At 47.0% G+C, this 27,739-nt stretch overlaps 1 protein-coding gene and 1 long non-coding RNA gene across 2 annotated transcripts in view; one reads left to right on the top strand and one right to left on the bottom strand.

The window, feature by feature from the left end:
- Positions 1 to 27,739, bottom strand: part of LOC309525532 — a 130,800-nt gene that overhangs the window by 6,322 nt on the left and 96,739 nt on the right. The window lies entirely within an intron of this gene.
- The window catches only part of CFB (complement factor B), a 39,819-nt gene that overhangs the window by 5,385 nt on the left and 6,695 nt on the right, over positions 1 to 27,739 (top strand). The window contains exons 3-15 of the mRNA XM_082209583.1: positions 1,252 to 1,437; positions 2,524 to 2,697; positions 3,917 to 4,012; positions 6,975 to 7,111; positions 9,327 to 9,465; positions 12,353 to 12,505; positions 13,819 to 13,914; positions 15,977 to 16,114; positions 16,750 to 16,847; positions 18,968 to 19,085; positions 19,668 to 19,818; positions 21,297 to 21,376; positions 27,484 to 27,602. Coding sequence (XP_082065709.1) covers positions 1,252 to 1,437; positions 2,524 to 2,697; positions 3,917 to 4,012; positions 6,975 to 7,111; positions 9,327 to 9,465; positions 12,353 to 12,505; positions 13,819 to 13,914; positions 15,977 to 16,114; positions 16,750 to 16,847; positions 18,968 to 19,085; positions 19,668 to 19,818; positions 21,297 to 21,376; positions 27,484 to 27,602 — 1,685 coding nt within the window. The remainder of the gene's footprint in view (positions 1 to 1,251; positions 1,438 to 2,523; positions 2,698 to 3,916; positions 4,013 to 6,974; positions 7,112 to 9,326; positions 9,466 to 12,352; positions 12,506 to 13,818; positions 13,915 to 15,976; positions 16,115 to 16,749; positions 16,848 to 18,967; positions 19,086 to 19,667; positions 19,819 to 21,296; positions 21,377 to 27,483; positions 27,603 to 27,739) is intronic.

The raw sequence follows: 27,739 nt of genomic DNA, 5'->3' as shown, positions 1-27,739 counted from the left end.
GAATACAAAAACCAAGAAAAACTACAAAAATGAAAAAATACAAAACAAAACACATAGAAGTACACAATAGAAAACAATTGACAAGATAGGAAAAAAAGAAAAAAGAAAAACACCAAAAAGCAAAACAGAAAAAAGATTAGTGTTTCCATACCTTATACTTCATTCACTAGTTTCTTGACCTCCTCACACCTCCCTTTTTGTATTCCAGTTCAGATATTTAGTTCAGCAAATCCTTACCCTCTATCATTTATCCTTACTCAGCATCTTAACCTATATCTCACAATCTTTAATACCGTATTTTTCGCCCCATAAGACGCACTTTTTCCCCTCCAAAAATGAAGGGGAAATGTGCCTGCGTCCTATGGGGCGAATGCAGGCTTTCGCTGAAGCCTGGAGAGCGAGGGGGGTCGGTGCGCACCGACCCCTCTCGCTCTCCAGGCTTCAGGAAGCTCTGCGCAACCCTCGGGAGACCGGCTCCAAGGTTTGCGCAGAGCTGCCTGCAGTCCCGGGATCAGCGCAGCTTTGCACGGCCACCGGGAGCCGGGGGGCGAAGCTCCGCCCCGCTCCCGGTGGCCGCACAGAGCTGCCTGCAGTCCTGGGACCAGCGCAGCTCTGCGCTGCCATCCGGAGCGGGGCGCTAAGTCCTGGGACCAGCGCAGCTCTGCCCATCGCCAGCCCCACAAGCTCGGGGGACAGCGGGAGGCAGAGCGTGCCTTCCCACTGTTCCCCGACCTGGTTCTTCCAGCCCCGCACCTGGGGGGGGGGAATAATTTTTTTCCCCTTTATTTCCCCCCAAAAAAACTAGGTGCGTCCTATGGGCCGGAGCGTCCTATGGGGCGCAAAATACGGTACATTTCACCGTCACTTACCAAACTGCAAAAAGCCCACTTCTTTTAATAAGTGGATTTGTTGCGCTACAACAACAGAGCCTTTGGATCCACTTTGAATTGTGCAAACCTCAAGTTCTGGTATGTCCCTCCTGAGGTCTGGAGGCACCCTTAGTTTTTACTGGTGTCCCGATGGCCTTTGACTTCGATGTAGCGCAACAGACGTCGCTGTGAGAATTGCAACTTGAGCCTTCTCCAGCTTTTCGCATTTGGGGCTGGAACAGCCTCAGAGGACCAGGACAGGATTGGCTTCATATGGCAGAATCTGAGGATTGTATGGGGGGTGGGGAGGAGATGTTTGATTGGTCAGAGGATGCAGACCAATTACTAGATCCTACTTACTGACATTTGCTATTCCTTCCAGACATCACCTGCTCCAGGCCTCTGGATTTCGAAAATGGCCTATATGAGCCCCGCCAGAGGTCCTACAACGTAGGCCAGGAACTGAGGTTTGAGTGCTACCAGGGTTACACGCTGCGAGGGTCACGTAATCGCACCTGCCTCCCCAATGGGAAATGGAGTGGAGAGACAACCATATGCGATGATGGAGGTGAGTTTAGCGTGCATTTACTGGCAGGCTCTGCCAGTTTCTCCTTTTGGGGAGAGAGGGGTTTCATTTTTCTTCACTTCCATCTTTCGATTCTATCCATCTGGCACCTTCTGTGTGGTCAGTCAAGACCTGAGTCACTATATGAAACCAATGCAACTTGCACAAACCGCAATTGGTAAGGTAAGCCCTTGCAAGAACGCGAATCTCTAGATTGAGATCCTTGCAAAGAATGCAACTTTGCTGCAGGTCACACTATTTTTCACAAGAGGTCAACTGTAAATCTGTTTAAAAGCGTTCAGCTGCTTTTAGCTTTTATAATACTGAACAGTGGCCTGGCGGCCCTGGCTTACTTTGCTGCATGCTGAATATGAGGATTCCTGAAATAACAGGCACTGTGAATAACTAGGGAAGGGGGAGTCTACATCTTTGGGAGAGTTTTGGGCATTGGCAGATAGCTGTTGCATGCATACAGCAGTTCCGAGACACAAAAACATGTTGTTGTTTAGTCGTTTAGTCATGTCCGACTCTTCGTGACCCCATGGACCAGAGCACGCCAGGCACTCCTGTCTTCCACTGCCTCCCGCAGCTTGGTCAAACTCATGCTGGTAGCTTCGAGAACACTGTCCAACCATCTTGTCCTCTGTCGTCCCCTTCTCCTTGTGCCCTCCATCTTTCCCAACATCAGGGTCTTTTCCAGGGAGTCTTCTCTTCTCATGAGGTGGCTAAAGTATTGGAGCCTCAGCTTCAGGATCTGTCCTTCCAGTGAGCACTCAGGGCTGATTTCCTTAAGGTTTGTTCTTCTTGCAGTCCATGGGACTCTCAAGAGTCTCCCCCAGCACCATAATTCAAAAGCATCAATTCTTTGGCAATCAGCCTTCTTTATGGTCTGGCTCTCACTTCCATACATCACTACTGGGAAAACCATAGCTTTAACTATATGGACCTTTTTCGGCAAGGTGATGTCTCTGCTTTTTAAGATGCTGTCTAGGTTTGTTATTGCTTTTCTCCCAAGAAGCAGGGGTCTTTTAATTTCATGGCTGCTTTATAGCAACAGCTACATAACTGTGATTTTTTTCCCCTACCTAGCGGGCCACTGCCCCAACCCTGGCATCCCCATCGGTGCCCAAAAAGATGGCACCCAATATCGAATTGAAGATCGAGTCCACTACAGTTGTGACAGAGGACTCTCTTTTGTGGGATCCAAAGAGCGGATTTGCCAAGAATCAGGAGCCTGGAGTGGATCGGAACCAGAATGTAGAAGTGAGCTGGGGAAAACATATGTGGTCTGGAATTGGAGGTTAAATCCTGGAAGAGTGGACCATGAACTGTGACCATGTTAGGGATGCCATACATCTGGAATTTCCAGGACAATGCTGGGATTTGGTTGCCAAAAGTCACATCCAGGCGGAATTTCCGTCAGCTGATTTAAATGTCTGGGAAAACCTGGACGTATGGCAACCTATTGTGGAAGTGTGGTTTTTTGCCAAATTTATCGAAAATTAATAATCAAAAATGGGTATTTTGGGGGGAGATTTTGCAAAAACAAAACAAAACAAAACACCTCAACAACTGACCCAAAACAAAAGTTTCTACTTCCTGAAATATGGCAACCCAAGTTTACCAAAAATAAATTATACTGGGGAATAACCAGCTTTCACTTCAGATTTGTTCATGCATTGAAGGTTGACGTGGATCACATGTAATGGCCAGTCATGAATGTGCTTCAGGCTCATGTGCTGTGACTTCCCTCCTACCCTCATGCAATTCTAATTTCCTTCCTCCCTTCCTGGTTTTGAGCAAACTGTAGTTTACCATGAAACCCAAATCCAACAAACTGCAGTTTGCATCCACATCAGAACTGGAATCCCATTTCAAACTGTGTTTCTAGTTCCATTATGCAAATGCAAGGGAATGATGTTTTGGGGTAACTATCAGTTGTCTGGGGATGCGGGTGGCGCTGTGGGTTAAACCACAGAACCTAGGACTTGCGGATCAGAAGGTCAGCGGTTTGAATCCTTGCAACGGGGTGAGCTCCCGTTGCTCGGTCCCTGCTCCTGCCAGCCTAGCAGTTTGAAAGCATGTCAAAGTGCAAGTAGATAAATAGGTACCGCTCCAGCGGGAAGGTAAACGGCGTTTCTGTGCGCTGCTCTGGTTCACCAGAAGCGGCTTAGTCATGCTGGCCACATGACCTGGAAGTTGTACGCCAGCTCCCTTGGCCAATAAAGCGAGATGAGCGCCACAACCCCAGAGTCAGTCATGACTGGACCTAATGGTCAGGGGTCCCTTTACCTATCAGTTGTCTGATTCATGGGATGGGGTGGGGGGAAGCCAACCATATCTGGCGAGATCAGAGGCCCCCATCCTTTGACCTTCAACCTTTTCATCAAGTTTGCTCAAGCTGGCTTCAGAATCTCCTTGCGCGAACAAGTTCTTAACACTCCAGATTGCTAATTCCCTGTCTCCCCCTTTTCCTCCCCAGACCCTTTCACCTTTGACACTCCAGAAGAGGTCTCCTCCAAGTTCATCTCATCCCTCACTGAAGTGGTCGAGTCTGCAGATTCCAACAGAAATATTTGTAAGTTTCTGAGAGCAAAGTGGGGTTTTGGGCAAGGATACCCCTGGTCCAATTTGCAGATGTGGGACAACCACATTGTGAGATGCTCCCCATATTCCTGAGTGGTAAGATAACCCAGAAAAGTGCTACCAAATTTCCTCTGGAGCAAACAGCACTAGGAACATTGCTTATTTTTGAGATGGTACTCGTTCCTCTATAGTTTGATTAGGTGTGTTTGCAATGGTTTCTTTTTGACAAATGTATAAGCAGGGTGTGAGCTGAGCGAAGGCAAACAGCAATACAGTCCTACCTCGGGTTACAGCCGCTTCAGGTTGCGTTTTTTCGGGTTGCGGAGGACCAAGACCCAGAAGTACCAGAATGGGTTGTTTCCGGGTTTCAGCGGTTGCACTTTGCGCATGCGCAGAAGTGCTGAATCACAACCCTCACGCGCACGGACATCGGTTGCAAACACTGTGGGTTGCAAACGTGCATTCTGCACAGCTCATGTTCACAACCCGAGTGTCCACTGTACTCCTGTGAGGCAGAAGATCGCACCTAGGGAGTGTTGTAGAATTCAACCAAAAAGGGGAAATGGGAGCAGAATTTTTCAATGTTTACTTACTTATCCTATGCCCTGAATGGAGCTCAATTCAGCCAACATGATCTTGTTGTTGCTGCTGCTGCTGCTTTCAGTTTGGAAATGATACATTATTATTTTTATTTTTTTAAAAGATATTTATTAAAGTTTCCAATTTTTTTGCAAAACATAAAGAAAAAACAAACATAAAAATATTAAAAACACATACATTTCACAGCTTATTTTCTTATAACCTATTTCCCCGACCTCCTCCCCTTCTTGTATTCCCAGTTTGAATTGTTTATACAGCAAATCCTTATCTCAAAGCATTACAGCTTAAAAAAATAAAAAGAAAAAAATAGAGAAAAGAAACACCTTATTTTCTCTCCAACATCTTAAATTGTTATAATTTTAAATTCTTGCTTACAAAAAGAAACTCGTTTTATCATAATTACAGCTTTAAACCACTTAATTTCAATCCAACATCATTCAACATTCCTTAATTTTACAATATTTTTGCAAATAGTCCTTAAATTTTTTCCAGTCTTCTTCTGCCGACTCTTCTCCCTGGTCACGGATTCTGCCAGTCATTTCTGCCAGTCCCATACAGTCAATCAGCGGAAATGATACATTATTTATTTGGGGGTTTTATCCACTTGTATTGTGTTTCCTTTGCACTGAAACGAATGGGATGGAATAATATAATCACAGTGTAACTTACTTAATTGACACAATTGTGTAATTAATTACGTAAGTTACCTCATTTCTTCACGGTGGACAGGAAGAGGAGTTGCAGCGGAACAAAAACAGTGCTGTACATGGCAAATTCTTTCCCCCCTCTTTAATATTTCCCTGTACCTTTGCAAACCTTAGGAGTTATTCTTGTGTGTGGATGGTGTTGTCTGACCCACGTAAGCAGCAACCCTAATGTCTGAAGGCTTACTATCCACTTAAGTTCTACTAAAGAGTAGGCCCATTGCCTCTCTCACCACCAAAGGAACACAAGTGAACAGCAGAGAACCTGCGCAAGCAACGCTGACACAAAAACCCACATATCATAGCTGTCAACTTTTCCCTTTTCTTGTGAGGAATCCTATTCGGAATAAGGGAATTTCCCTTTTAAAAAAAGGGAAACTGAAATATCCTCAGAGTCGCAAAGTGATTTCATGCTCTTTATTCAGCTCATAGTGGTGAGGAGGAATGAATGAAAGTCCCCTCAAAGTATCTGCTTTATATACATTATTTACACAATGGGCTGCACATGATTGGCTAATTCTGGAATTCTACAGTAAGCCAATCAGGTTGTGGATTCACTTATATCTGGAGCATGATTGGGTGGTTCCTGCCAACCAATCATACTGCTGCATTGTTCTAGGACCAATCAGACTGCTGCAGTTTGGATCCTATTCAACTCAGTACATAACAGAAACGTTGACAGCTATGCCACATATATTAAGTAAAATAGAAACATCATCACCTGACCCACCCCCACTCATCTTTTTCCCCCTCCACCTCTTTCCCCCTATTCTTCCTAATGTCTCAACAAATGAAACCGATTTGTAAAAAAAAAAAAAGTTACATGGGGGGGGAATACGAGAGAGAGAGATTGCACATACCTTTGTAAATCAAGAAAATCTTTAATAAAAATACATTTTTAAAAAAGAGTAGGTAAAGGTAAAGGGACCCCTGACTATTAGGTCCAGTCGTGGCCGACTCTGGGGTTGTGCCGCTCATCTCGCTTTACTGGCCGAGGGAGCCGGCGTACAGCTTCCGCGTCATGTGGCCAGCATGACTAAGCCGCTTGTGGCGAACTAGAGCAGAGCACAGAAACGCCGTTTAAATTCCCGCTGGAGCGGTACCTATTTATCTACTTACACTTTGACGTGCTTTCGAACTGCTAGGTTGGCAGGAGCAGGGACCGAGCAACGGGAGCTTACCCCCGTCGCGGGGATTCGAACCGCCGACCTTCTAATCGCTAAGTTCTAGGCTCTGTGATTTAACCCACAGCGCCACCCACGTCCTCCCCCCCCCAAAAAAAAGACTAGGCCCATTGAAATCCATGAACCTAGGTTAGCAGTGTCTATTATCCTCAATGGATTCCCTCTGAGTAGGACCAAGACAGCTCAGAGGAAACAAGGGGGACGACCTGCAGCAAAATGTAGTCTGGAGTGCTGTTGTTCAGGATTTCAGTTACTTGTTTCTATTCTCCCTCCCTGCCTTTCCAGTTTTCACACACACCCACACCCACACACACCCCTTGCATCAAACATTTGGCATCCCATGACCTCTGAGCTTGTTCAGTCCTCAGTGGGCTGTTTGGTTGGTTCCTTCCCACTAATTTTTTTTTTGGGGGGGTTGCTAACCTTTGCTGATACCTCCCCTCTTGTGGCTCTTTCCTCCCCACAGCTGCTACAGGGAAGCGTAAAATCAAGATTGAGGTTGATGGCTCAATGAATATCTACATTGTCCTTGACGCCTCCCGGAGTATTGGTCAGCCAACATTTCGCAAAGCTCGGGATGCAATCATCAAGTTCATTGAGAAGGTGTGGTAGGCTGAGAAACTTTCTGTGTTCTCCCTTTCCCCAAGAAGAGCAGCATGGGATCAGTGTAGAAGCAGAGGTCTGCTGTAAAGCCCCTACTCTATTGACTAGGATCATCAGTGGAATAAAAAGTTGTCAGATCTGGGTGGAAACCTTGGTGGGGAGCAAAGCTGAATGGGAAGGAGGAAGGGAAGCAGCCTCCAGGCATCTGGGTTCTGAGTCTTGGAGAAGGAGCTGACAGTTAGTCCAAGTAGGCCAAATGTCAGAGTAGGTGAGTGGTTCGTAACAGGGGGGTGAGTTCCAGGACAGAGGGCCCAGAAGAGGCTATATAGTCAGTTGGAGAGAGGTTTGGAAGAGATATTGTTACTGTTTTGTAGCAGCATTAGCACAATGGCAATTGCTCCAAGCACCTTAAAACTTGGTTAGATTTACATCTGCTCTCATCCACCTTTAAACAGACATTTCCCATGAAAATACTTAGGCTAGAATAAATCACAGAACTTAGCTTTGCAAATAAGTGAAGATTTTACTCACAGAGTTTGGTAGTTATAGCAAACAAGCCTACATCCGTTAGTAGTAAAAGTAAAGAAGAACAAGAGTTCCAAACAACTTAAAAAGAAAGAACTTGGTTTCCTTAAAAAATTATAATGCAGAAGATGCAGGCAGTGAAAATCTATTTTAGAGAGATTCATTTATTTGCAGGATCAGTTGAGCTGGGAGCCATGTTGCAGCTCCAGTGTTTTTTCCAGGAAAGGCCGAGGGAGAGAGAGGCAGATGCTTTCTCAAGAGGCAATGCTCTTGTACTGAGGGGAGTAGCTTCTGAGGCTAGGGCTTTATAGGGCCAGGTGGGCAGGGATTGGCCATTGACATCAGCTGACCAAGTAAGCCCTCAGACATGCTGCTAATGCAAGCTAGATGATGCTCTTGATGCACAAATTTTAGTCTGCTAGACTTGCTGTGGTAACATAGATGGGGCAGGAAGGTAGACACTGGAATCTGACTATTGGGATTTCCAGGAGAAGATATCAGAATCCTGGCACCTTGCAAGCAGAACCCAGCAGTTTGAGGAGGTGAAAAGAGTGAGAACCTAGTAATTTCCAGGTTTGGAAGGAACGCAACCCAAAGTACCAACCCCTAATCCTGTAATTTCTACACTGAGGTAGAAGATGGTTAACTGAGTTCATCCCTCCTTCTCCTGAAATGGTTTCTGGTTGTCCTCAAAGATGGAACTCACCACGAAAGCTGTCTGCCGACCTGAAGTGTGCAAAACAACAACAATATGTTACGTGAAACATATTCAATAAACACACGACGTAACCGGCTGTACTTTTGAATAAAGCACTGTTCATGGTATCAAATTGTAGATTTCAGCAGCTACTACTATGCTATAAGATCCACTGTCCTGTGATATCATATATGAGTTTGTACTACTAATAAGAGGGACGCGGGTGGCGCTGTGGGTTAAACCACAGAGCCTAGGACTTGCCGATCAGAAGGTCGGCGGTTCGAATCCCCACAACGGGGTGAGCTCCCGGTGCTTGGTCCCTGCTCCTGCCAACCTAGCAGTTCGAAAGCACATCAAAGTGCAAGTAGATAAATAGGTACCACTCCAGTGGAAAGGTAAATGGCGTTTCGGTGCGCTGCTCTGATTCGCCAGAAGTGGCTTTGTCAGCTGGCCACATGACCCGAAAGCTGTCTGTGGACAAACGCCGGCTCCCTCGGCCAATAAAGCAAGATGAGTGCCGCAACCCCAGAGTCGGTCACAACTGGACCTAATGGTCAGGGGTCCCTTTACCCTTTACCTTTACTACTGATGAAGCCCAAGACAGCGAAACAAGGCTAATATTCCGGAAATCCTTGTCTTAGACTCTGTGAAAGGATTCTGTGGAACTGTAACAACCTTTCACGTGGATTGTTGGACTTTATGAACAGACAGGTAGACTAGACACTTAAACATATATGGACCTTATGCATGAACTGATTAGTGAAATAACTGATCCACTTGGTATTCTGCTTTCTTCCTTGAACTTTATGAGCTACGTCTGTTGAAATCTACAATTTGATACAACGAACAGTATACCTTATTTATTCAAAAGCATAGCTGGTTACGTCTTGTGTGTTTATTGACCTGAAGTGTACAGCTTGAAAAAATAATAATAACAACAACTATTGCCATGAAGGTTCCTCTTTCTCTTGACACTCTGTCCTCTCCATATAGATATCCAGCTATGACACTTTCCCTCGCTACGGCATCGTCACCTTTGCCACCCACAGCAAAGAGGTTTTGAGTACGACCAACCCAAAGAGCAACGATGCCTCCTGGGTGATTGAGCAGCTGGAGGCCCTGAAATATAATGGTAAGCTGCATTCCTGACCTCTGCTAGGGAGGTGGCTGGGGGGCTGGGCAAGAAGAAGAGTTTGGATTTGATATCCCACTTTATCAGTACCCGAAGGAGTCTCAAAGCGGCTAACATTCTCCTTTCCCTTCCTCCCCCACAACAAATGCTCTGTGAGGTGAGTGGGGCTGAGAGACTTCAGAGAAGTGTGACTGGCCCAAGGTCACCCAGCAGCTGCATGTGGAGGAGCGGGGAAGCGAACCCAGTTCACCAGATTACGAGACTACCGCTCTTAACCACTACACCACAATGGCCAATTCAAGGGAATTGGGGTGTGTGTGTGTGTGTAAGTTTACTGTACCTTTGGGGGACAAATAGCAGTCTGGAGGGGGAATATTTGGCAAATGGCTCCAGACTGCTTCGGCATCCCACAACTGCTTTTCTATCAAAACAGAAGCAGCCTGTTTGACTGAAATTTGGCTCAGTTCACATTTAAAGGCAAACCTGTTTGGTTTGCGCTTCCCAGAAACACACACAAACCTTTGAAATTCATACTTCTCTAGGATAGCTCAGTTAGTAGAGCATAAGGTAAAGGGACCCCTGACCATTAGGTCCAGTCGTGGCTGACTCTGGGGTTGCGGCGCTCACCTCGCTTTATTGGCCGAGGGAGCCGGCGTACAGCTTCCAGGTCATGGGGCCAGCAGAACCAAGCTGCTTCTGGCAAACCAGAAACGCCGTCTACCTTCCCTCCGGAGCGGTACCTATTTATCTACTTGCACTTTGACGTGCTTTCGAACTGCTAGGTTGGCAGGAGCAGGGACCGAGCAACGGGAGCTCACCCCGTTGCGGGGATTCGAACCACCGACCTTCTGATTGGCAAGTCCTAGGCTCTGTGGTTTAACCCACAGCGCCACCCGTGTCCCTAGAGCAGGGGTCTGCAACCTTTAAGACAAAAAGAGCCACTTGCACCCGTTTCCGAAGAAAAAAAAACTGGGAGCCGCAAAACTCGTCATTATAAAAATAACTTTTTTGTCACTTTTTTATTATTTCTTTGTTTGACCCCTCAGAATTACTCCTCCTCATAGAAATAAACGTTAAATTTACAAGTTACCTTTGTGTGTGTGTGTGTGTGTGTGTGTGTGTGTGTGTGTTCTTCACTCCCCTTCAAAACAGTGACCAGCGTACATGCCCCCTTTCAATGCAGTGACCAGCGTACATGCCCCTTACAATGTAGCGGGCGGGCGGGAAGGTGACGTCAGGACGGTGCGTGACTAACGCACGCACCGCCCCCATGCGACGTCACAGCCAGTACAGCGCCCGCCACAGTGGGGAGTGTCGGGGCGCACAATGCGCCTCCTCCCCTTGCTAGTATCCGCCCTGGAGCCGCGGCAAAGGTGTAAAAGAGCCACATGCGGCTCCGGAGCCGCGGGTTACAGACCCCTGCCCTAGAGCATAAGACTCTTATGCATAAGAGTTGTGGTTTTGAGTCCTACATTGGACAAGGATTCCTGCATTGCATGGACTAGATGACCCTTGTCCGCAATGACATCCTTCCGCAGGGCCTGCAAGACAGAGCTGTTCCACCAGGCCTTTGGCCAGGGCACAGCCTGACTCCCTCCCTCGGCAATCTTCGCAGAGCTCTGGCCCAATGGTTGCTAGTGGCTTGAATTAATTAATTTTTATAATGAATGATTTTAGAATGTTGTTTATGTTGTACCTTTGTACTGTTTTATTGTTGTTAGCCGCCCTGAGCCCGGCTTCGGCTGGGGAGGGCGGGATATAAATAAAATTTATTATTATTATTATTATTATTGTGGTCCTTTCCAACTCTACAATTCTATAAATAATCTCTGAATTTTGCAATGCCGTTCTCAGGCTAAGTAGCGTGTACAATAGGTCATTTGCTAGTGCCAGTTTTGTGTATAAATGCATCTTTCTGCATGAAAACAATGTACGGCAATGCATTATACTGGGGAACACGGCTTTGCAAAGAGAAAGTATGAATTTTTAGGGGATTTTCCATGAAGTGATGCAGAAATGTGGAAAACTGAACTGAAGGCCTGGAAAAATGAGAAACCCAAATTGGCACATTTGCCCATCGCTAGTTGTAGAGGCCTGGTTTTTCCCCCCCTATAAGGAAGCCCCTGAGGCCTACTGAGGCTTTCCTCAGCTGCCCACCTAGTGGGTTGCTTGACATGAGCTGAATCATAGAATCATAGAATCATAGAGTTGGAAGAGACCACAAGGGCCATTGAGTCCAACCCCCTGCCAAGCAGGAAACACCATCAGAGCACTCCTGACATATGGTTGTCAAGCCTCTGCTTAAAGACCTCCAAAGTAGGAGACTCCACCACACTCCTTGGCAGCAAATTCCACTGTCGAACAGCTCTTACTGTCAGGAAGTTCTTCCTAATGTTTAGGTGGAATCTTCTTTCTTGTAGTTTGGATCCATTGCTCCGTGTCCGCTTCTCTGGAGCAGCAGAAAACAACCTTTCTCCCTCCTCTATGTGACATCCTTTTATATATTTGAACATGGCTATCATATCCCCCCTTAACCTCCTCTTCTCCAGGCTAAACATACCCAGCTCCCTTAGCCGTTCCTCATAAGGCATCGTTTCCAGGCCTTTGACCATTTTGTTTGCCCTGCTCTGGACACGTTCCAGTTTGTCAGTGTCCTTCTTGAATTGTGGTGCCCAGAACTGGACACAGTACTCCAAGTGAGGTCTGACCAGAGCAGAATACAGTGGCACTATTACTTCCCTTGATCTAGATGCTATACTCCTATTGATGCAGCCCAGAATTGCATTGGCTTTTTTAGCTGCCGCGTCACACTGTTGGCTCATGTCAAGTTTGTGGTCAACCAAGACTCCTAGATCCTTTTCACATGTCATTCTTCTTCTTCCTGCAGAACACAAGCTAAAGCCTGGAACCAACATTTACAAAGGTCTGGATGCTGTCTATAAGATGATGATCAACCAGCAAGAGGACCAACTGAGGGAGGGGCTGGATCCTGCTCCTATTGCCACCACCACCCGCCATGTTATCCTCCTCTTGACTGACGGTGAGACCGTAAGGAAGGGGGAATGTTACCTGCATCGCCACCTTTCCTCCTCTTTTTAAAAAGAATTATTAGAACAATGATTTCAGAAATTGCTTTGTTTATTTTGAATCTCTGTCCCATCCTTCCTCCCAAAGAAGCCCAGTTCCCAGCAAACACATACATGATAAAATGTCTTTTAAAAACAGTTCCGGTACAGGTGCAAGCTGGGAAATACCTCTACTTAAAAAGCTTGCTGCCTTTCCTTCTTCTTTTTACCCATAATGGGTCCACAAAAAGTGCCGCAGAGCATGTGTGCTATTCTATTCCTAGGTGACTGCAACATGAGTGAATGGCAAGGGGGGGGGCTTACCCCAAATCCTGTCTTTGAGAAAATCTCTCTATCCAGGGACCAATGTTTTTGGCCTGTTTTTAAAGGGTAAGGTAAGGGACGCGGGTGGTGCTGTGGGTTAAACCACAGAGCCTAGGACTTGCCAATCAGAAGGTCGGTGGTTCGAATCCCCACGACGGGGTGAGCTCCCGTTGCTCAGTCCCTCCTCCTGCCAACCTAGCAGTTCGAAAGCACGTCAAAGTGCAAGTAGATAAATAGGTACCGCTCCGGAGGGAAGGTAAACGGCGTTTCCGTGCGCTGCTCTGGTTTGCCAGAAGCGGCTTAGTCATGCTGACCACATGACAAGGAAGCTGTACACCGGCTTCCTCGGCCAATAAAGCGAGATGAGCGCCACAACCCCAGAGTCGGTCACGACTGGACCTAATGGTCTGGGGTCCCTTTACCTTTACCTTTTAAGGGTAAGGTGTCCCCGATAATGTGCAAAGCATCTTTCCTCTCTGGAGAGACTGTTGGCCAAGACTCCCTTCAAAACGGTTCCAAACAATGGCATTTAGCAGAACTTCCAGCTTAACAGAGACCCTTTTCCTCTGAGTACAGTGGTACCTCAGGTTACATACGCTTCAGGTTACATACGCTTCAGGTTACAGACTCCGCTAACCCCGAAATAGTGCTTCAGGTTAAGAACTTTGCTTCAGCTTGAGAACAGAAATCATGCTCCTGCGGCGCGGCAGCAGCAGGAGGCCCCATTAGCTAAAGTGGTGCTTCAGGTTAAGAACAGTTTCAGGTTAAGTACAGACCTCCGGAACGAATTGTGGGCTTCCTAGGGGCCTGCCAGAAACACAAGACTGTTAAAAGTGGAGTTTTGTTTGCTCCAATGGGGCTCCCTTAATTATGGCCTTGTAGTCTTTCCCTCCAAAAGCTGGAGGGCATTCCAGTACCATCTCTTCTACGCTCACCAAATTCTCTCCCTTTCCCCTCGTCCCAGGAGACTACAACATGGGAGGGACCCCTGTTCCTGTCATTGGGAGAATCAAGGAGTTCCTCAATATTCCCGGCCAGCCCACTCGTAATGACTTCTTGGGTAAGACACGTCCCGTAACAATGATGACTGCTGGGCTTTGTGGGGGTGGGGATGGGGGTGGGGGCAGGAATAGTAAAGGGCAGCAATGAACCTAGACCACCATTAGAGAATGGTATCATAGAATTCCAGAGTTACGTGGCGAGTTCCTGCCTCCCCCCCCCCAGTGGAAATAAAGACACATGACACAATTATTTAGGTTAATGGGCAAAAAACGGCCACAATTTTATTGGTTACAGGTAATGAGTGGTATTGGCTTAGGCATTGGTCCTAACCGACTATCCGGCTTCAGCCTGCCTGCTTGAAGACCGGCAAGGGTTAACCACCAGTAGGGGGAGTCCTGCTGATGCACATCAACTAGGAACTCCCCTGGGGTCACCACTCGGGGGCGTGCCTTAGGCCCTCACCTCCACAGACTTTGGACAGGGCCACGCCCCCCGGAATCCTTTATCGGACTACCCTTCAATATGCGGGGCAGGCGATGGCGCTTCCTCCCCTCTCTCATCTACATAACAATACCCTTACCAATGCCTAACTGCCAATGCCGAAGAAGTTGTGATGATTTGCTCCGAGGTAGGCGAAAAACCATCAAGGGACGCGGGTGGCACTGTGGGTTAAACCACAGAGCCTAGGACTTGCCGATCAGAAGGTCGGCAATTCAAATCCCCGTGACGGGGTGAGCTCCTGTTGCTCGGTCCCTGCTCCTGCCAACCTAGCAGTTCGAAAGCACCTCAAGTAGATAAATAGGTACCACTCCGGCGGGAAGGTAAACAGCGTTTCCGTGTGCTGCTCTGGTTCTCTAGAAGCTGCTTAGTCATGCTGGCCACATGACCCGGAAGCTGTACGCCGGCTCCCTCGGCCAATAAAACGAGATGAGCGCCACAACCCCAGAGTCGGTCACTAATGGTCAGGGGTCCCTTTACCTTTGCCTAGGCAAAAAACCTAGCCAATTTGCCAAGTGGAAAAAATTCCTACCAGGCCCCTTAACAGCGACCAACCGAGGTCCATAGCAATGTTGGAAAGAAAAACCTAAAGGGCGGGAGGATGGGAAACCGGAGCAGCTGAAGCAGCCAAAAGAGCGAGCACTAAATAGCGCAGGCCACGCCCGATTGGCTGGCCAGGTGATGACGCGGCCAGGGATTCCCTCAGTCGTGTGGAGGCTGAGAGCCAGCCCCCCGCACACGTGGAGGGGGCATGAAGCCCGCAACCCCACCTCCTCTTCAGCTCGGAAGTGGCTTTGTCCAGCCTTGTCCAACCTCCTGCAACGCAGGAATCTTTTGCCCAAAGTGGGGCTGAAACCCACGACCCAGAGATTAATAAGAGTCTCATGCTCTACCGGCTGAGCCACTCACGGCTACTTTTCACCTTGACTCATTTTACCTTCCAAATCTACAATTCCAGGATATTTCATTCATGCTATGATATATCTTGCCTATACATTAGCTTTGGTCAGTCCCGCTACTATCATTTAAGGTGATTTTTTTTTTTTTTTTGGTCAAGCAAATGTTTAGGCACCAAATGTGGATTGCAGGGTGCATTTACCCTGCATACCATATAAAACAATATAACTATGCAATACAATGAAACTGTGTGTGCATGTACGCACACACACACATAGCATAACAGTTGGCACAAATCAATTCACGGTGTACAGCATCACAAAGAGGACAAGGCTGAAGAGCACTGCTCTATGAATCCATGGAGCGACAACCTTTGGCGAGACGTTATCTCTTTGACTTGTTACCATGTGTCCTTGGCTGCATATGCTGGTTTTCACATGCACAGGAGGAACAAATATTTTGCATCTGTAGTTCAGGGTCACAGTCTGCTACGGGATGAATTTATATGTTTGCCAAGGGGGATCAGAAGTTGTACTATGAAAAGGGCATAGAATCAAAGAGCCTGCTTTATTTCAGAGGTACTTCTTCCATGAACTGCTGTGGCACAGGAAGGTCTTTTGCCCTCTGCCGCATGCTGGTTGTTGTTGCTTTTTTCTTTTCTTCATGTGGGAACCTTAGAAATTCTTGACTCACCCTTGCCTTCCACCACCCCCACTTGTGCCTAGACGTTTACATCTTTGGTATTGGGTCCATGGTCGCTATAGAGAATGTGAACGCCTTGGCATCTCAGAAGCCGGGCGAAAGGCACGTCTTCAAGCTCAAAGACTACGATGAAGTACGGGATGCCTTTGAAGAAATGATTGGTAAGGCAAACCTCCATTTCAGGGATTTCGGCACTCCCCCGACTTGTCCTTCAACATTTCCTTTCCCAGAAATATCTGACTCTCAGCCTCCTCTCCATTCCTCATCCTTGGTATCTATGACACAGCAAAGATAAGTTTCTCAAAGGCCAACTCAAATCCCCATTTTCCACATCAGCTTTTCTCTCATTGCAGAGGATACTGGGAAATGTTTGAGAGCACCTACACGACACTGGCCACTCCTACAGGTCTTGGTGCTACTCAGCTTGAGCAGAAAGTGCCATAATGGCCAGTTGCTTGAGTGGATTAGAACCATACATGAAAAACATTAGCCATGATGGCTGCATGGAACTAGGGAACCTGGCCTTCCAGAGAAGTACCTGGCTGGCTGTCATAGAAAGCACCGTGTCAGGCCCTTGGCCTCATCCAGTACTTCTTGTGCCCTTTAGCAGCCCCTTAACACTGGCTCAATGTATAACCAAGAAGCTGGTGCTCTCAGCTGCCTCCTCCTGTCAGTCCCCACCACTTCCTTTCCCAGAGGAACCCAGGAGTCCTGCCCCTTTTGCCTCCTTCTCAACCCACGAGGCCCCTCTCTCCTTTCCTGGGGAGCTGAAGGTGACACCGCTTTCTCTTTTCAGATGAGAGTCAGGTTCTGTCCATGTGTGGCTTGGCCAAGGAGCACACGCAAGCGAAGGACCAAGAGAAGAATCCCTGGCACGTCACAATTAGCATCCGGGTGAGAGCGGAACAAATGAGAAGGAGACAAGGGTTTTCTGCAGCAGCAATCTGATGGAGATGTGGTTCTTTAGTGACGGCCTGGTGGATATCTGGTTTGGGTTCATGGCTTCTGGAGCCTCTGAGTAGACAGAGAATGTTCGACCCAAGCAGAGTGCCAGCTATAGCATCTCCTGGCGCCCCCATCGCTAAGGAGGGTCCTTGTGAAACTTGTGAATCTCCTGCACAGCACCTCTTTGTCCAAATCTACATACAGCAGACCCTCCAAGTGCCCCTATTTTCCAGGGACAGTCCCAGATTTAGACACCGTCCTGATATCTGATTTGATCCTGGAATGTCCTGCTTTTCCTTAGGCCGTTCCTATTTTTGTTAGAGAAATGTTGGAGAGAATGGAATAGGATGTCCCTATTTTCATTGGAGAAATGTTGGAGCATATAGAATAAAAAGGTAAAGGACCCCTGACAGTTAACTCCCGTCGCAAACGACTCTGGGGTTGCGGCACTCATCTCGCTTTACTGGCCAAGGGAGCCGACGATTGTCCACAGACAGTTTTTCTGGGTCATGTGGCCAGCATGACTAAGGCGCTTCTGGCAAAACCAGAGCAGCACACAGAAATACCGTTTACCTTCCCCCCGGAGCGGTACCTATTTATCTATTTGCACTTTGACGTGCTTTCAAACTGCTAGGTTGGCAGGAGCAGGGACCGAGCAACGGGAGATCACCCCGTTGAGGGGATTCAAACCACCGACCTTCCGATCGGCAAGCCCTAGGCTCAGTGGTTTAGACCACAGCACCACCCGCATCCCTCACAGCGCCACCTATAGAATAGGATGTCCCTATTTTATCCGACAAGTGATGGAGGAGACGTCCCTATTTTCATCAGAGAAATGTTGTAGGGGATTCATACAGTATTATGCAGAATGAGGTAATAGGAAAAGATGGTAGAATTCTGGACTGTACCACTTCAGACAGAACAGGGGTGAGGAATCTGTGGCCTAACCATGAGGAAACAACATAATACCCAAGCCCTAGCCTTGTGCAAGATACAGTGTGGTGGTGGTGGGGGCACCAGGATTCATTTTCACCCCAGGTGGGCATGTGGAACTCACGCTATCCAACAAGCCAAGTTTAGGATTGCCACATATTTTCCATGGGGCTGATCCTCTGTTCCTTCAACTGCTGACAGAAATTCAATAGCTATAGTTTCCACATCCCTGACTCTCTGTCATAGCGATAAGGTCCACCTGTTGAATTTCGGCCTTCAATACTGCTTTTTCTTGGCTGGACTTGTGACGGCCTACTTGAAGTTGTCTACGGTTGCAATCCTATGCACCCTTCCAGAAAATATAAGCTCCATGGAACCCAGTGGGAGTTGCTTCCACATAAACATGCATAGGATTGTGCCATGGGTTGTCTGGGTGTTGCTCTTTTTTATTACTATTATTTTATTTGCTCAACACACAACAAAAAAAGGACAAAATGAACCATAGTGAAAGCACCATCAGTTGCGCCTTACATAGAGAGTTAATATAAGTTTCATAATCAATCAGCTGTAATGGTCTCTTCTTTATAAACCCAACTTCCCATCTACTCCATAAATCAAATTACCATTCTTTACTGCCCATACATGTTATTACTGTCATTTCACATCACGTTCAAAATATGTTAAACAATGTTGCTTGAGTTATTCAAATCCTGCTACGGCTTCTAGGTCAGTATTATTAATTTTCAAATATATTTTAAATACTTCCCATTTTGAAATGAAATCTTTCCTTGGTTTGTTCTTTAATATTTCGGATAAACTATCTAATTCAGCATAATCGATCATTTTATGGACCTACTCTTGTCTTGAGGGAACTTTTCCACTTTTCCACATTGTAGCTATGAGAACCCTCGCTGCCACCGTTGCGTAGAGAAAAATATCATTAATTTTTTTAAGGAAAATCCATGTCAATAATACCCAGTAAATATGCCTCTGGCTTAATGTTAAAGGAGATTCTTAACATCATTTCGAGTTCTAAATTGATATCTTCCCAGAAAGTTTTGGTTTTATTGCATTGCCACCATACGTGATAGTGTTGCTCTTACCTGTCTGTTCTGCTTTCCTCTTTCAAATCAAAGCGTGCTGGAAGGGGATTTGAACACTGCAAAGGAGCCCTTGTCTCCGAGTATTATGTCTTGACAGCAGCCCACTGCTTCACCATAGTTGACCAAGCTGGGGAGATCACAGTCACGTTAGGTAAGCCAAATTCTCTCAAGCTGGGAAGGACCAGAGTTCCCAGAGGGGTGTGTGTGTGAGGGAAAACGTGATGTGGTTTCCTCTTGTGCCTTTTTAACAGGAACCAGGTGAGCAGAAAGCAGAGGGCATGTTTTTGATCACTGAAATATACTCAGAGTCGAGAGTGGATTTCATGCTCTATATTCAGGTCATAGTGGTGAGGAGGAATGAATGTCCCCTCAAAGTATCTGCTTTATATGCATTATTTACACAATGGGCTGCATGTGATTGGCTAATTCCGGAATTCTCCTGTAGGCCAATCAGGTTGTGGATTCACTTCCATCTGGAGCTGGATTGGGTAGCTCCTGCAGACCAATCATACTGCTGCATTGTTCTAGGACCAATCAGACTGCTGCATTCTGAATCCTATTGTCCTAGGACCAATCAGACTGCTGCATTTTGGATCCTATTGTTCTAGGACCAATCAGACTGCTGCATTTTGGATCCTATTCAACTCAGTACATAACAATCACCTGGTGACAAGCACTGCAGGCAGCAGCATTTACTGGAACTCTGCATTTAATTCTCATCTTCTCCGCCTAGGTGAGAATCAGCGCTATGAAGTGGCTGCAGTCCGATCGCACCCACTGTACCAGATTGGGAAGCTAAAAGATCGTGGAATCCCTGAATTCTATGATTATGATGTCGCCCTGGTGAAACTCGCCAAAAAAGTCATACCCTCTGTTTCTGCAAGGTGAGGTGGAGAGGGAGAGAAAATGTTGTTTTTCCATTGGGACTCCAATTAAAAGGGAGACAAACACCCGTGCCCGAGCGAAATATCTGTGCTCTAGGCCCAAGCAAGAAACAATAAGCAGCAAATAAGCAAGGTTCAGCTGCAGTTTTACAGAACACAAGGGATATGAGATTGCCGTGTAGCATCTTGAAAATGTGTGGTTTTCAAATATTTAAAAGCAAGCTATTGCTCCTTAATAATAAGTAAATGATAGTAAGTTGTGGTCAGGCTGGATTCTGACACCTTTCATGGGTTAGAGACCTTTACATCTGCTGCTGTGGGCTCTAGTCTGCAAAATCTGCTCCACTTCCCAGTGGGGAGGAGTTGCGGTGGACCGCGTGGCCACCCACTCCCCACCGGGGGCGGGGGACTTTGTTAGAGCAGGTTAGAGCCCGGCCAGCCAATTCGCTGGCCGGGGGGCGTGGCCAGGGCCGTTTAAACGGAGGAGCGAGCCAGAGGACTTCCTCTTTGGCTCGCTTCCTCAATCCCCCGTCCCCCCTCCCTATTTTGCAGGTTAGGCTATGGCCTTGCTATGGACTTCGGTTGGTCGCCTTGGTTGTCCAAGGGGCCTGGTAGGAATTTTTCCACTTGGCAAATTGGCGCTGGCCACTTGGTTTTCACCTACCTCGTAGCAATCGTCACAACTTTGTTAGGGTTGCGGTTAGTCATTGTTTGACCTTGTGTGGGGGAGGGGAGGTGTGGCCATCACCTGCCCCTCCATGCTTAAGGGTATTCCGTTAAAGGAATCCAGGGGTGTTGATCTAGTCTGAAGCTTGGGTCAGGGGCTAGGGCCATGACACGACCCCGACGGGAACACCAGGGGGAGCTGGAGTTGGTTCGCATCGACAGGGCTCCCCCTACCGGTGGCTTACCCTTACTGGACTTCCTGCGCATCGGGCAGGAGTCAGATATAGTCAGGTCCAATCAATGCCTAAGCCAATACCGCTCACTTTCTGTAATTTCAATAAAGTTGTGGCCAAAATTTGCCCAATAACATAAACCTAATATCTGTGTCCTTGTGTGAGTTATTTTCAACGAGGGGGTGGCTGCGGGGTCTCGACACGCAACTTGGGCCATAATAATTTTCTCGTTGTTAAGCTTCTGCAAACTTCCTTGCTGTTGTTATTTTGTAGTGAGGGAAATGCACTCTGCACAACCTCAGGAACACTTTTGTCTATTTGCACGTTATGGCCGATCCCCGACATTACCTGCCGATGTCCTATCATCTCTCTGAGGTCTGAGCTCTGGTGCAAATTAATCCTTGGTTGTGAAGTGGGGTATGTCCCACGACCGAGGCAGTGACCAAAGGCAAACAATAGGAAGCTTTTACACTGCCCGAGTAAACTGCAAACAATCCTGATAAGTAGGAAAGTTCAAGTCCTTCTCCAGGGCCGGGGCTGGTGCTCTGCTAACTTCTCTCTGGTGATTCCTCTCCACAGGCCAATCTGCCTCCCCTGTACGGCTGGGACCACCCGGGCTCTGAGGAAGCCCCACCCACAGACCACCTGCAGGAATCATGGTAAGAAGAGCAGGCCTGTTTGTGTGAATGGCCAACCTACTGCAGAGGTACCACAGAGGTGGTACAAGCAGCAGACTTTGTGGCATGCCTAGCAAACAGGGTGTGAGCTGGCTTCTGGGGGGCAGAGTCAGACCTACACTTGTCCCTCTTTCTCCAGCACTGCATCTTCCCTCCAGCTCAGTAGACTAGAGCCAAACCCATCCTAATAACCCAGGGTTGTGTGTGCACACTTATAATGTAGTGTGGTACACACAGCAGAAGTGACCTGGAAACTGCAACTAATCCAGAATGCGGCAGCTAGACTGGTGACTGGGAGAAGCCACTGAGACCACATAACACCGGTCCTGAAAGACCTACATTGGCTCCCAGTACGTTTCCGACCACAATTCAAAGTGTAGGTGCTGACCTTTAAAGCCCTAAACGGCCTCGGTCCAGTATATCTGAAGGAGTGTCTCCACCCCCATCATTCAGCCCAGACACTGAGGTTCGGCTCCAAGGTCCTTCTGGTGGTTCCCTCAGTGCGAGAAGTGAGGTTACAGGGAACCAGGTAGAGGGCCTTATCGGTAGTGGCGCCTGCCCTGTAGAACACCCTCCCATCAGTTGTCAAGGAAATAAACATCTGAAGGCAGCCCTATATAGGAAAGTTTTTAATGTTTTATGGTTTATTGTATTTTAATATTCTGTTCTGAACTGCCCAGAGTGGCTGGGGCAACCCAGCCACATGGGTGGGGTATAAATTATTACAGTGGTACCTCAGGTTACATACGCTTTAGGTTACATACGCCTCAGGTTTCAGACTCCGCTAACCCAGAAATAGTGCTTCAGGTTAGGAACTTTGCTTCAGGATGAGAACAGAAATCATGCTCCGACGGTGCGGTGACAGCAGCAGGCCCCATTAGCTAAAGTGTTGCTTCAGGTTAAGAACAGTTTCAGGTTAAGAACGGACCTTCGGAACAAATTAAGTACTTACCTCGGGTTAAGTACTTAATTTGTTCTGGAGGTCCTTTCTTAACCTGAAACTGTTCTTAACCTGAGGTACCACTTTAGCTAATAGGGCCTCCTGCTGTCGAGTTGCAGCTCGGCATCCAAAGAAAAATCAGTCTCACACCATGATAGGTTCCGAAATATGGCTGCTCCTAGGGCTAATGCAGCACAGCTTTTATTGTGTGAAATCAGAAAGATACAAAATACAAGCAAGCAATTTGTTGTCAGCCAGCAGATAAGGACCTTCGTCCTAGACCGTTCGAGCATCAGGCCATGCTACGTTAGCCAATCATATAGGACAGCACGAGCTGTTCACGCGCTGTTCATGCTCCAAGGATGCTTCTAGCTATGAAATCACCTTGCAACAATAAGAACTTTGCTCATGCTCTCATGTACAAGCAATCATTTTCCCACATGTCCCCTTTTCTTGTTTATATTATTAGAGGAAAAGAGGGACCATTAGTCCAAATCGTACACTTCATTGCCTAAGCGTCTACACTTTGCAACGTAAATTCCTCTTGTAACCCCTGTGGTGGGCCGTGGTCGGTACCACCATGCAGTGCATTGGGAAATCAAAGAGGGTATGCATTGAATGCAACAACACACCATAATGAAGCCAGCAATACATGCAATTACAATCAATAATATATTTCTTAACCATAATCCATTAGGCAACTGTCAGGGCTGCTACCCAGTCCCAGCTCACATAGGACCACGCTACCAGCGTTCACGTTATACAGGTTCCATTTTCAAACTGCAATGTGCAGCCCTACGTCTTCTATGTCAGGCCAGCGAAGATCCGTCTGAGTTTCCGCCTCTAGCACACCAGCTTATTACCCTAGCCTTGCTCCATCTCCTGCGCCTCTCCTTAACGTCTCTGGGTCCTTCTGCCTGGGGTTTCCCCCTGCTCTCCCCCCTTGCTCTGACCGCTGGCGCTCCCTTCTGGGAATCCCCGGACTCACTGGACAGGCTCAGGGATCTCGGGTCGTCATCCCCACTCATCCCTCCTTCGTATTCCTCCCCCTCGCTCTCTGTTTCCTCCCTTCTCTGCGTCTCTGCTCCTGAACCCCTGACAGCAACCAAGAAAATAAGCAATCCCATGGATCAAAACCTTCAGGTGGATTCAAAGGATTATGGGCTATCATTTGTTCCATATAATCAATAGTAGCAGAGATATTGGTCGATTGATCAGTTATATACATACAGCAATGAGAATGAATTAAGGCACAAATTTCACCTTTAGATGCAAAGATTACATTTAAAGCATAATGATGTTGAAGAACTACATTTCTTATTTCTGACATTTCTTTGTTAATCATTTTTAAAGCCAAGATGGTGGAATTGAACAAATTTTCTGTCCAGTTTGCCAATTTATGCAGATCACGGTAGTTCATGGCTGCACCTAAAGAAGGCAGAAGAGACCTAGAGATGGCTGTCCCTGTATATTGAGAAATAGGTGATTGTACTTCCCTTCTGTTACGCAAACGGACCGCTGGGAGCTTATCTATTTTATATATCAAGGGTACCACTATACCTAACGTGCAGGTACCAAAAAAGGCAGAGGGGATTTCTTTGTAGGCACGTGTGCCACAAAATAACCATAAATCAGATTGAAGCAAACATGTAGTTCTGCTGCTCTTTCTCATCCAGTCGAACCAAACATAAAAGTCTCTACACGCAGCTTGTTGTTCATAGGTCATGTAAGTTGTGACATTATTAACTAAAACCTTTGGTCTGCCACTCATGGTTGTAACATTAAGAAAACAAGAAGATCCATTAATGTATTCATATGTCCAATTACAATATGGATAATGACCTATTTTTTTTTTGCTATTATGATTAAAACGAAAACAATAAGGCACTATTTCTGCAAACAACAAAACACAGGTGATAAACTTATACGATTGTCCTTCATATTATTGCTAATCTTATATGAAGCATTTACTGGAATGCTAGAATACCACCACCAAAAAAAAAGTTCAAAGCTTTGAGAAGCTTTTTAAAATCATTTTTCTCAATAGCTAAAAGGCACTAGCCAAGCATATTCCGCTTGCTGAAACTAAAAAAATTGCAACAAGGTCGAGAACAGGGCCCATTGTCTTCGTAGGCCTTGCTAAAGAACCATATTGCAACTTTCTTTCTGTCCGGGAACCATGCCAAAGCACAAAAATGAAACAACTGGAACACACTAAAATCCCTCACCCCCTCCCTTGCCAAGAGTCCACAATAGTGCCAAGACAGCCCTCTGTACATGTTCAGGGGAACACATCATAGGGCAGGACTCCTGAGGGAGGAGAAAAAAATATCTGGGGGGTAAAATCCAAGTGATGCCAATAAGGATGAGGATGGTAAATTAGTCCAATGGCTGTTTCCGAGCAACCTGTGTGATATTTCGTAGCTCGATTATTGGCATGTAAAAACCACAATCCAGAAGAAGTCACACAACCATTTCTGCAGATACAGGAGCCCATTTGCTGTAAATAGGTCTGATGTATTGCTCCTTGTACTGCTGAGTCAAAAGTCCAAGCCCAGTGAAGCGTGATGACACAGATGGGATGGTTGCTATTAGGAGGCAGCAAAACTGTAATGATGTTTGGTGGTTGAAGTGGCTTCCCAAGAAAAAGGGGGGCCAATGCAGTAGGGGTGAAGATGGCCTTTCAGCGTGCCAGGAAACACTGGAACAGCTGTGGAAGAGCCTCTTCCATTGCAGAGGTGACTGTGATCTTGTCCGCTGGATTCTTATGTCCTTTAAGGGCAGAAAATAGTGGAGACAAAGTAGAGGTGGGCAGGTCCAAATAACTCTTTATCCAATTCAGCTGTCCAAGAATTTGTTGTAAATCCACCAGTCTAAGATGACCAGGAAACTGTAGTTGAGGTGTAACTGGAATGGCTGCAGATGCTGTCAGCTTGTGTCCCAGGTACGTAATGGGTAAAGTCCGCTGGATTTTTTCCTTAGCCATTGTCAATCCAACAGGTTTTATCCTTAGCAGGATTTTGGGACACGGCGGAGGACAAGGCCGTGGCTAGCAGGCCCACTGACTGGCAGGCTTTAAGCATATCAGCAATGGCTATATTTGATGTTGCCATTAGAAGGCGCAGCTCTTGCGTACAGTGCTCATTTGCATTATCAAACACAAGCTGGCGTACAATCGGTTCTTGTGCTGCCAGGTCCTGAACTTGCCACTTGAAGGTATTATACAAGCGATCAACAAATTGTCCATAGGGCTTTGTAGGGCCCTGTCTGATGCTTCCCAATCGGCCATTGCGCTCAGTCATGTCATCAGGGACAGAGGCCAGAGCCTCTTGGGCTGAGGCTGTGGTGGCTGCCCAATACATAGGATCAAGGACCAACTGTTGGGCAATAGGAAGAAAATTTCCTCCTCCCGTCAGCCCATCGAGAACATCGGTTTGGCTCAGCATGACGGGGGCTGGGGGTGCAGGAGCAATCACAGGAAATAGATTTGGAGTATCAGCATCAAAAGGCAGCAACGGAGCGGCAGTACAAAGAGTCTCTTCTTGGAGGGCAGTGGAAATGGGGGGTGTGGTAGGAGCGGTGCCAAATGCCTTGGGTGGAGGAGGTGGAAGAGCGGGGGGTGCTGCAGAATTTGAAGAATGCAGGGGAGTGACAGGAGGAGCCGAAGGGAAAATGTCCGGCGGTTTAGGAGGTAGGTTTGAGGCAGGCAAAGCGGGAGCCGGGAGGGCGGGCGAAGAAGCTGTTGCAGCAGCCAGAAGAATGTTTGAAGGAGTTAAGCACGACATAGCTTTGTAGACGTTACACCAGGCATGCAAAACCTTGACATCAATCTGAGGATGATTTTGAAAGAAGTGTCCAATTTTTTTCCAATCGTCTAACTCCCAATTTCCGTCCTGGGGGAACCAGGGGCAGTGAGTGTCCAGGGCTTTTATAAGGGACTTAAGGTCAGCTTTCCGAACAGCAAGGTTATTACTGGCCAAAAGGAATTTAAGGTCTTTAAAAAAAATTTTCTGTGGTGCAGAGAGAGACTTTCCCATGATTGCAAGAGTTGCAAAAAGAGCAGGGAGCACTTACCGGAGGGATCCTTAGGAGGATGAGGGAGGCGCCTTTTGCCCTGTCCGGGCGGAGATAAGTGCTGATAGGTCCGTAACGTAGTCCAGAATCACATTCACACGGGAGCTCTCACCAGGGATCCACTACGTGGATGAACGACGCGTCTGCAGCCCTTGCCAGGCGAGGTGAGGCTGAACGTTGTTTAACAGCATGAAATCCAAAAGAAATCACACGGGAGCACTCACCAGGGATCCACTACGTGGATGAACGACGTGTTGGTGAGTGCTGAATAATGAAAAACAACGTGAAGTCCGAAGGCAGTCACACGGGGCACCAATTGTCGAGTTGCAGCTCGGCATCCAAAGAAAAATCAGTCTCACACCATGATAGGTTCCGAAATATGGCTGCTCCTAGGGCTAATGCAGCACAGCTTTTATTGTGTGAAATCAGAAAGATACAAAATACAAGCAAGCAATTTGTTCTCAGCCAGCAGATAAGGACCTTCGTCCTAGACCGTTCGAGCATCAGGCCATGCTACGTTAGCCAATCATATAGGACAGCACGAGCTGTTCACGCGCTGTTCATGCTCCAAGGATGCTTCTAGCTATGAAATCACCTTGCAACAATAAGAACTTTGCTCATGCTCTCATGTACAAGCAATCATTTTCCCACATCCTGCTGCTGCCGCGCTATTTCTGTTCTCATCCTGAAGCAAAGTTCTTAACCCGAGGTACTATTTCTGGGTTAGCAGAATCTGTAACCTGAAGCATATGTAACCAGAAGCATATGTACCCCGAGGTACCACTATATTATTATTATTATTATTATTATTATTATTATTATTATTATATTCTGTCTCAACCTTGATTTGCCTGGACTTGTGGCAGACTTGCCCCAAAGGTTGGCCACCCATGATCTTGACCCTTGCCGGGTTCTCTCTCTTTTCCCCCTTTCCCCTCCCCCCCCCCACAGTTTCTAGCCTTCCCAGTATACCTCCATCATGTTAAGAGGAGCCCCGCTGGATCAAGCCCCCGGGCCCATCTTCTCCTCTTTCAACAGCAGGACCCAACCTCTTTGTGCTCTTTTGTTTCCCCAGAGGAATTGCTCCTGACCATTGGAAACGTCCCGTCGTTTTTTGTGACCGACTGTAAACACGAGGATGAACAGGCCAAGGGGCTGTCTCGCAGGACAGTGAAAATCAGGAATAGTGAAAAGGTGAGAAGGGAGAACTGTGCCAGGATACCCCTTTTTGACTCGGGGACCACTAGCAATATTCAGGCGTCTTATAAAAAATATGCAAGAGCAAGAACCCAAGTGATGACTCTCATTTATCCTCAGGACAGAGGTAGCCA

This window comes from Podarcis vaucheri, assembly GCF_965113315.1.
Source record: "Podarcis vaucheri genome assembly, chromosome: 2".
In the NCBI taxonomy this organism is placed as follows: Eukaryota; Metazoa; Chordata; class Lepidosauria; order Squamata; family Lacertidae; genus Podarcis; species Podarcis vaucheri.
The sequence above is the reverse complement of the archived record's forward strand: the minus strand, read 5'-3'. Positions and strand labels throughout refer to the sequence as shown.